Source organism: Cynara cardunculus (assembly GCF_001531365.2).
Source record: "Cynara cardunculus var. scolymus isolate 2C chromosome LG 1, CcrdV1, whole genome shotgun sequence".
In the NCBI taxonomy this organism is placed as follows: domain Eukaryota; kingdom Viridiplantae; phylum Streptophyta; class Magnoliopsida; order Asterales; family Asteraceae; genus Cynara; species Cynara cardunculus.
Genome location: NC_037528.1, coordinates 47,165,481 through 47,176,511, shown reverse-complemented (window position 1 = coordinate 47,176,511; position 11,031 = coordinate 47,165,481). Strand labels below are relative to the sequence as shown.

Below are 11,031 nucleotides of genomic sequence, written 5' to 3'. Positions count from 1 at the left end.
TAATTTTTTAAAAATATTAGTGAAATAAGTTGTCTTCTACTAGTTTTATTAATATCGGTATATTAATAAATAATTTAGAATTTTTTAATATATTTATTAAATAACATGTAAAATATCTAAATGTTAAAATTAAAAGTATATTGTTTAATAAGAACTAGTAGGTGTTATAATAAAATAATTTTGAAAAAACAATGTTGTAATAAGAAAGTCACATCACTATAGTACATATGGACAACCTACGTGGACAATGAGATGGCATAGAAACCTGATATAATGGGTAATTAAATCAAAATGTTACCCAATGCTATAATGAGTAAATTTTTCAAAGTACACTATCCTATAAAAAATAGTTTGAAAATACATTGTTGTAATAATAAAAACTGAAAGTACAATAATATAATAAAGAAATTTATAAAAGTAGATTGTTATTTTATGCATTTTGCTATATTATAAGATGTCAACAGTTGTTAGGTGTCCTACTAGTTACTTTATTGGACTTAAGTTTATAGAACCAAACAATAAAACGTTATATCTAAATATGTTGTATTGAGTTTATAAAATGTATTCTAGTGTCTTAACAAGTGTTTTAGGACACTTGTAATATAACACATTGTGTTAGCTATTTTATAGGACATTTTTGTCCTATGAACATATTTTTTTATAGGAAATTGGTTTTATAAGATATTGACTTCAAATAATGTCCTATAAGATAGTAAATACAACATTGTTTTATAAAAGTGTTCTAAAAAATTTGTTACGACACACAAAAGTTATCTACAAATTTATTACAACACCTTTAACCATGACGTTTTATTCTTTGGTCTTATAAATTTAAGTTTTCAAGAAAGAAGTCTATTAAGACGCTTAAAGATTTTTAATGTTCTATAAACCCAATTTTGTCGTAATGATAGTTATCTCTAACCAAAAACTTTAAAAAATAAGTTAGTTTATGATTGACAAACATGACCTTAACCAAATCACTAAGGTTAAATCAATTGTGCCAAAACCTGAATTTTTTAGTTAAACATAATCTTTTTTATTTTACAACCAAAAATTTAATTAATTTTTAATTCTCTGTATAAAATAAAAGTTTACATTCAGATATTTTGTATGAATACGTAACTAGTTTATATATATATATATATATATATAGTCGAATTATTATGCAATCCTTTACATTTGTACAATCAATACAAATCAATCTCAGTCGTCCATTTAATTTAATGTATATGTGATTTCATAAAAGTTTTAGTTGTTTTCTAATATAAAGTATTGATCATAATTAATAAACTCTAGTTATCTTTCAAAAATATTCAAATTATAATAAATGAACTCTCATCATTTCCATAAATATTTAAATTGATTGAATTGTATTAGTTGTACAAATGGACATAATTACATTTGAAATATATCATATATATATATATATATATATATATATGTGTGTGTGTTTGTGTGTTTTTTTGTAATTTTACAAGTTAAATGTATATAATGAATTTTAATTAATTAGTTATTTTCAATCAACAACCTTGCCAAGATTCATTTCACTTCATATTTTCTATCAAATGTGAACTATTTAGCCTCATTTTTTTTTCAGAAAAGGTGTACTCCTTTAAAAAGTAACAATGATGGTTTAGAATTATAACAATTTCCTAATATATTTTACAAAATATGAAGTATATATATATATATATATATACATATATATGTGTGTATGTAAATTTTGAAACGTTATCATTATAAAATCGTCTTGTATGTATATTATTCAGGTCATGAGTAATGCACGTGGAAATACAGCGACAACCATGATATTATGATTTTCTTTGTATCGTTATGTCATTTGAGAAAAAAAAAACGTTAAAACAATTTTGTTTTCTTGTGTTATAACCCAAGCCCGGTTTATTTTCGTCGGTTACATTCTTTTTGGGTCATTTTTAGTTTTTTTTCAAAGCAAAATATATTTTATTTTTTTATTTTATCTTGGTTCAAAAAAAATTATAACATTATTTCCACTAATTAGTTCTTATTTAAAATTAATAACATTAATTATTTTCTGAAAGAAAAAAATGTAGATAACTAATTTTTAAAGTTCAATGGTTTATTTATTTAAAATACTGACTTGCATTTTTATTCAAACAATAGTGAATTACATTTTTGGTTCCATATGTATGGTCGTTTTCCGGTTTTGCTCCCTAAATTCATAAAGTATACTGGTGGTCCATTTTTGTGTTATGAAACCCGAACTAATCCCTACTTTTAACACCGTCAAAGTAGGCGTCATTTATTCTTTTTATCTTAATTTTCTCTCATAAAAATAAAACTAGAATACTATTTTATATTATAAATTAACAGTATTTTATATTATTTATGTTAATAATTGTACACGATGAAACCCTACTTGAAGATGTGTATATAATGAAACTAGGGGTGGTAAAAAATGACCTAACCCAAACCTAATCCAGAATTAGCAGGTTGAGTTGAGATTTTCAACCCACTTAAATAAATGGGTAACTCGTTTAACCTATTTAAATAAATGGGTTGGGTTGGGTTGGGTTGAATTTTTCGATCCATTTTCAGCCTATTTAAAATATTATATAATTTTATTTTATTCTTAATATTATATCTAGTATTCTAATTTTTAATTTTGTTTTATTCTTAATTAGAGATTCTATCATCGTGAGATGAAAGTCCAAACTTCAATCGCCTCCATTACTTCATTATCGCTCCAAAGTCCAATTCAACTCTTCAAGTTTGTTGTTCGCCTCTCGATCTCACGATCTCGGCTCTCTCTCCGTACAACGTTTTTCTTCCTCTCGGCTCTCTCTCCGTCCAACATTTGTCTAATTGTCTCCTTCTAGGTTTTCTCTCCGTCCATGCGTCCAACATTAGTGGGTCAACTCAGGTTCAACCAATTTATTTAACAGGTTGGGTTAAGTAAATCGTAAACAGGTCAACCCGCTATCAACCCATTAAAAAAAAGGTTTATTGGCGGGGACCTCAAGGCCCCATGGTCCACATTTTGTGAACCCTACTTACCATACCTCATAAGCAACCCGCTATCAACCCATTTAGGTAACATGTTGTGTTAGGTTGAAAAATCTCGACCCATTTAATTAAATGGGTTTGGGTTGGTTGGGTTGAAATTTTCAACCTGTTTAATAAATGAGTTGAACCCGAACCTAACCCAACCTGATCCATTGCCACCCTTAAATGAAACCATGACCTATTCCTTTATCCGCACCACCCTTTCTCTACCGAGAGTCTACCGCCATCTGATCAACACCCCTAGACTAACGATGTTAACGAGAGGATTATATTGGGTTGCGAAACACAAAAAATTTGGATCATTACTGTACATAATTTTGCTGATTAAAATTAAACAAAAAAACAACCATAAATACAGTATACCTGACAAACATCTTTTTTATTCAGTGGTTATAAGAATATAATAAAAAGCATCCATTAAACATTATAAAAAGAAAAGACAAACTTGTCGCCCATTAAGTTAGGTTCTCAACCATCGAACATTCAACTTCAGATTACACCTTACAAGTCATCACTCAAATTGTCTCTGTCATTTGATGAAAATAGACAAAATTATATTATTTGATAGAAATATTCGTCAATCACTTATTAATTTTTACAATTATATCAATCACGTTAATATTGCTGTAAGATGTTAGGCGAATTCCACAATGTCAAAGAATAAGAAGGATGTTGAGTACACATTATAACAAAATTAGGTTTATAGAACACTCCAAATTTCTAAGCGTCCTAATAGACCTATTTATAAGACTTAGTTTATAGGACCAAAAAAAATATAGCCTCCTATCTAAAGGCGTTGTAATAAGTTTATATGACGTTTTTTGACGTCGTAATAAGTTTTTTTAGGACACTTTTAATATAAAACGTCTCATTAGCAACTTTATAGGAGACTATTTGAAAAATTGTCCTATAAAAATAAATGTCCTATAAAAAATTGAGTTATAGGACACTTTTCTCAAAAGTGTCCTATAAAGTTGTTAATGCAACACTTTTTATTAACAATGTACTAAAAAACTTGTTAAGACGTCCAAAAGCGTCATATAAATTTATTACAACACCTTTAGATATGACGCTTTATATTTTGGTCCTAAAAAATAAATCATATAAAACGGTCTATTGGGACACTTAAAGATTGGGGGTGTCATATTAACCCAATTTTGTTGTAGTGACACATTACGAGAACGTCAAAATTTTAAGTAACGGAACTTGTAATAACTCATCTCATATTTATGGGAAGTTGGATCTGTGAGATTTTGAGCTCGTTTAAATGTGATACCAACGTTGATAGAATACGAGGTCAGAATTCCTTATAAGCTCCGAATTATATGCTAACAGTAATTTTCACTATCGTTTTATTTGCATTTTTAACTCTTTCAACCAAAAACCGTTTTGATATATTAGACGGTTGATAGATGAATTCAATTTTAGAAAAACAATTTCTTTTAATGTCGATTTAAAAAACTCTGACTTGGAATGATTAGCTGATATCTCAGATTTTGCTGGTATTTTCATGGGGAGTTAATCCTCATTTTCTTAAAGGTTCTGCAACTCTGCGATTCGTTTTGATTTTCAATTTTTTTATTAACATAGATATCCAACCCGCTATGTGATCCGACTAATCCTTGAGCGATCACCCGCTTTGTGGGTCGCTCAGAGTCACCGCATTTGAATCTCCATGGCCACAATGATATTTTTATTCCTCCTTGTATTCAAACGTGTGACCTCCACGCACTTTTGACCTTTGGAGCCTAAGTTCAAACTAATCGGGCACCACCCTCGTGGTTATGATTTTCAAATTTTATGAACTGTCATCAAATTTAGTTTTGCTTTTAAATTATTTACAACAATTGGACTAATCTATTGCTTTGGGCATTATATCGTTAGAAATAGTATCATAGTCTACTCCTCAACCATCAGTATGGTGGGCAAATTCCATCAAGGACGATGTGTTTCGAGGGGGTGTTTTTAAAATCTTATGTGAATTTTACATGCCGACTAAAATGAATGATACATAGGGGTTGTTTGTTTACCTCTTAATAGTTCCATTAAGAGGCAAACTCTGAATCGTTAAGAGGTGAATCTTGTTTGACAAAAAAAAGGTCTGCCTCTTAATGGTTCTAAAACCCTTCGAATGATTTTGTATCATGGATCTCCCTTAATCATTAAGAGCCCTGATTTCATTGTATACAATTACCAAACAATTATATTTCATTATGCACTGTATCATGAGAGTCTCTTAATCATTCTGACCACTTAATCATTTTGCACAAAACCATTCAACAATTGCCAAACAGCCTCATAGTATGTTTGAAGAGGACATCATCAATTTAAATGGGAGAGTTTGTTACAGCTGGTTACAAAGCGATCGAAAACCAGAATAAACGGAACAAAAAGTGAAGGAAAGAACAACTTGACAAGAAGAATATTAAGAATCTTAATCAACATAGACGGTTTGTGTCAGCTGACTTAATACAAATTGAATAAAAGCGAACTGAGTGGTATTACAATGAAAGTCTATGTTTGTAACTGATATTTTTTTAGCAGCTTGAATATATGTTATCAAGAAAATACAATAAAGTTCTTATCTATTTTGTCACGTCTTTAGGTTGCAAGTCATGTTCAACGGGGGAAATGACCCATCGTGGTTTCATTTCAATGGAATTATGAAACGACTTGCCTTTGCACGTCTAATAAAGTTTCTAAACCAAATTAAATCATAAATTTCGTTACCGAACAAAACCAATCAGTTGGTTTGATTCAATTTCATTTAAAGAAAGAACCCTTATTAATATCAATTAAGGGGTCGTTTACCAAATGCTTACTTGGATAAGTGCTTACCAAGTTGTATTACCTTATCGGATGAATATGGTAAGTACCAAAAATCTTACCCGGTAAGAACGAGACAAAAACTGAGAGTCTTACCCGCTAAGTGAGGGCAATGACTCTTAACACGGTCAGCTTTTACCAGGTAAATTGTTACGTAGAAAGCCGTTTTTGTTGACAAGTAAACAATAGTATTGATTTTACCGATAAATATTTACCAGATAAATGTTTGATAAACTGCCCAACCAAGGATCGATATGGATCAGATGTTGGAGGTTGGCTTGAAATGAGGGTTAAGGTTGGTAACCATATTCCTTTGAAGTTCTTGTGTGTACGATAGCTTCGTAGTTTGTTGTACTACCACTCTTTTTGTAATAAATAAATATAATATTTATTTATATTATATCAAAAATATTATAAACAATAAACTAATAAATTAAATGGGTTGAAAATTTTATTAAAAATATGTTTAAATCCAACAAATAAACGTTTAAAATGTATGAAGTATTTTTGATTAAAAGAGTTCATATATGGAATTTTTTAAACTTATATTATAAACACAAAATGTCAAATACTTGATTAGAAGCGGGATCAAATGAAAACCGTCTAATTCTTAGAAACTGTATAAATTAATTTCAACCAATAAGAAAATTCTTTTTTTTTTCTTAATTAAATTTAATCATTAAGGATAGATTTGTCATTTACATTGTTTTCTATAAAATATGAAAGTTATTAATAAATCTTAATTAAAGTAACATAATAAAGAAAATTTTATAAATGGTAATATTTAAATTATAATTTTAAAAGTTGAATATTGTTATTTGGTTTCTCGTTTATTAGTGGTAATAATATGAAAATCGAAAATTATTATATTCATTAATCCACGAAATCAGTAACAGATCCAAACAAAGATTCATGAACCGGTAAAAATACAATCAGCTGTGAAACAGATTCATGTTAGATTTGTTCATAAAAACGTTCATTGAGAAACTTGTTTTTATGAAACTTTTGGAGATGAACTGGTTGCGTAATATAATATTCTTGCATAATTTTGTTTTCTTATCAACAAAATTTGATGAAATTGTTTCATTTTTTTTGATGATTTTGTTCACTTAATGGTTAACAAAGCATGTAATGGTAAATGAATTGATTCTATGAAACGTGTTCGTATTGGAAAAAATTGGCTGATGAAATGGGTGCATGAAGAAAAGTGAAATCATTTCATAATTGATAAGAAAATGTTGTGTAATTAGCAAACAGTGAAACCATTTCATTATTACGATGAAACGGATCCATCTATCAATAACAGTGAAACAATTTCATAATTAAATTAAAACAGATCCATCTACTGGAAACTTGAAAATGACAAATGTCTCATCTACCATTATGTTGATTTGTGTATTGATGAAATTGTGAAACCATTTCGTTCATGAAATGTAGTAGTAATCTTTTTAATTAATATTCAAAAGGTTTTATTATGTTAAATTGATTATAGTGTGTTTTATTTTTATTGTTGATCTATTTTAATGATGGATGTTATTTTTTTACAATATTTGAACATAAAATTAATATATTATTTTACAAATGATTTTGTTTCATTAATACTACGATATACATGATATAGTTGCCATTAATATTACCACTATCAAAGTTACCATTTTGTCTTTTTTAGGATTATAAAATAATTTTTTAATTTTTAATTTTTTTAATTTCCTAAAATAACATAAACTAATCTTGACCATTGATCAAGAAAATGGATGGATGAGATTGGGTTACATGGTTTACACAAATGAAGACGGTTTTCATTTGATCGTTCATCTACTTGATTACGTAAATACAAACTTTAAATACCAAACACTTACTCGGTAAGCGCTTACCGATAAAATTTAACACTATCATTTACTTACCGGGTGAGATTTTAGTCTACCAAAAAGACATCGTATGCAACAATTTACCCGGTAAACGCTTACCATGGTAAGTCGTCGCCCTCACTTACCGGGTAAGACTCTTGCTTCTTGTCTCACTCCTACCAAGTAAGATTCTTTGTTTTTATCATATATTCATTTGCTAAAATAATATAACTTGATAAACATTTACTCAAATAAGTGTTTAATAAACTCCCTCTTGTTTTATATCAACAATTTATATCGTTTTTTTTTTTTCACATTGGAAATGATGTTATCCAAACTATTAAAAAAATCATAAAAAAATCCACATGGTTGGTTTGCATAAACTGCATACTGACTGAAGCTGCTATTCCGACCCACCGCCTCTGACCACCCTCTATATATAGCCTCCGACCGCCTTCCCCACTAATAAACTCTCCTTTTTCACCTTGGAGAGCATTTTTTTATCCTAACTTTCCCTTCATCGTAGTTCCAAATATGGCGAAATTGCTTCTAACGATCTCTATCTTCATACTCTCAATCGCACAATTCTTCCTTCAAGGTAAGATTTGTTCATAATCTCTGCAAATTTCTTCGATTATTCATCGGGTAATCTGGGTTATATTTTGATTTCCATATGAACGTAGATTCGAGTTATTGTTTTGATACGAAGTTTCTGGATTTTTTGTAGGAGTAATTTCGTCGGCAACGTTTACATTTGTGAACAAGTGTGATAAAACAGTTTGGCCAGGCATTTTGTCGAACGCTGGGATTGCACCTCTTCAATCAACAGGTTTTGCTCTCCAAAAAGGCGAATCGAAGGTACTCAACGCGCCCTCGTCATGGGGTGGTCGGTTCTGGGGAAGAACACACTGTTCCGAGGATTCAGATGGTAAATTCTCCTGTGGTACTGGCGATTGCGGATCTGGAAAGATGGAATGCGCCGGTGCCGGAGCTACACCTCCAGCCACCTTGGCTGAATTTACTCTCGATGGCGATGGTGGGATGGATTTCTTCGATGTTAGTTTGGTTGATGGATACAATCTTCCGATGATGGTGACACCTAGCGGCGGATCTGGACATAATTGTACGTATACTGGGTGTATGACGGACTTGAACGGTGCGTGTCCGGCGGCGTTGAAGGTGATGAACTCCGATGGCAATGGGGTGGCGTGTAAAAGCGCGTGTGAGGCGTTTGGACAACAACAGTATTGCTGTAGCGGCGAGTATGGTACACCCGACACTTGCAAACCCTCGTCTTACTCGCTTCTCTTCAAGACTGCTTGTCCACGCGCCTACAGCTATGCCTACGATGATAAAACGAGCACTTTCACTTGCAACGGCGCCGACTACCAGGTTACCTTTTGCCCGCCGCCGACCACCAGGTAAATTTACACAAAACCCTGTTTTTTTTTTTCATATTTACGGTAATTTCCTAGTTACCTTAAAAGTTTCAACTGATAAATAATGTAAGGGGGGTGTTTGAGATTGTTAATTTGAAATAATTTATGTTTTAAAAAAAAAACATTTATCAACTGATTATAAGTCAGTAAATATTTATCAACTTTTTAAAAACTTCCAATTACTGTTTTGGTACGGTAAACATTTTTATTATCGGTTTTAAAATCGAAATAAATCAATAAATTATTTTTATAAACGATTCCAAACACCGCAAGATCTTAAAATTACAATATTTAATTATTTTATAAATTTTATAAAAATATGATACAAACTGAAACGAACGAATATTAAAATGAACACGTGATAAAGTGTGGTGAAACGTTGCATCTTATTTTGTTTGGTAGAGGGTCATCAATTTTTTCTTATGTAAAATGAGATATTTACCGTTACCGGCCGCCGCAACCGCCAAAGTTAGTCGGTTTGCTGATCTAAATTTGACGTTAAATAGTCAAACCGGATATTTTGTTAATGGTACGACTAGAGGGTAATATCGTCAATTGTTACATCTAGATATTTATGCCGGCTAACGGCTAGTTTTAGTGTTCATCCAACGTTAACTTCTGAAGATGTTACCCCACGTGCAAACTAATGTTTTTGGATTAAAAAAGTACAATTCTCTAAAAGTAATATTGTATTCATGTACTTGTACGTTATGCATAACAAATTGTACTATGTACCGAATCTAGACGACCATCTGCTTTGCGGGTAGGCCGGAGTCGCCGTATTTGAACCTCCGACACCACAAGAAGATTTTTATCTCTCATTGGATTTGAACTTGAGACCTCCAGGCACTTTGACCTTTGGAGCCCAAACTAAAACCAATCAAACACCACCCTTGTGGTTAAAATTACTAACTCATTAATGTCAAATTATACCCTAAAAATCTTGCACAATTATTTCATCCACCTATTTCAGTATTTATTTTCAATCTAACGAGACGTTTTTATGGGTGCAGCAAGAAATCAACCGAGGGGCAAGAAACTCCGGCGGTGCCAACGATGCCAGAGTTCGACAGTGGAATGGTTTTCGAAGGTGCAAACGCAATGGAAAATAGCGGAGCTCCATCACGGAACACCTACATTCACATGGCCATTATGGCAGCGGTTATGACAGTTGTATCATTATGAGCCCGGCCCATTCAGAGTCACGCGAAAAAGAATCATCCATTAACCTTTCGAGTCTGGGTGTGGGCTCGTCTTCTTTTCAATTCATGTTTCCCTATTTTGTCCTCCCGACCCGTTTGGGCCCCGATGTGACGTGGACTCGAGTCATCTTGAAAAGCTACTCCCCACCAAAAACCCACCCTCTCGCTTTATTCTTTCGGATCCAACTTCTTTTTCGGATTCGATCGGGAAGAAAAAAAACAAGATTATCATTAGAGAATTTTGGATTGCATTATTGAGTTGTACGGTACAAGTTGAGGAATTTGTGGGTGATTCTTTTTTAGAATTAAAAAAATATAGGATTTTAGGTTGAATAAATTGTTTATGGAATTATTAGGTGTATTGATGCAACATGTAAACCATTCTATTTAGTGGGAAAATTATGTGGAATTATTGATATTATTTTTTAATAAAATAAATAAAATAAAGTAGATAAATTGAATTAATTATTTAAAAATATAAATAATGAATGTTGAGTAGTAGACACAAGTTGTCAACTTTGTACCAAGCTTAATAATGAACAAGCAACATAATTGAGGAATAAATTATAATTTTTAATGAACGAATTTTTTAATATGATTTATGTATTATTTCGTTCTTATCAGGTAAGCATTTATCGAGTCTATCTTATCGGGTGAGTATACTAAAGATTG

At 31.1% G+C, this 11,031-nt stretch overlaps 1 protein-coding gene across 1 annotated transcript; it reads left to right on the top strand.

The window, feature by feature from the left end:
* The first annotated feature begins 8,204 nt into the window (after nt 1-8,204).
* On the top strand, nt 8,205-10,768 carry LOC112525278 (thaumatin-like protein 1b). The gene is made up of 3 exons (XM_025135337.1): nt 8,205-8,316; nt 8,446-9,139; nt 10,171-10,768. The coding sequence occupies exons 1-3, from the start codon at nt 8,253-8,255 to the stop codon at nt 10,340-10,342; spliced, it is 930 nt and encodes a 309-aa protein (XP_024991105.1). The 5' UTR covers nt 8,205-8,252; the 3' UTR covers nt 10,343-10,768.
* Nucleotides 10,769-11,031: the final 263 nt, after the last annotated feature.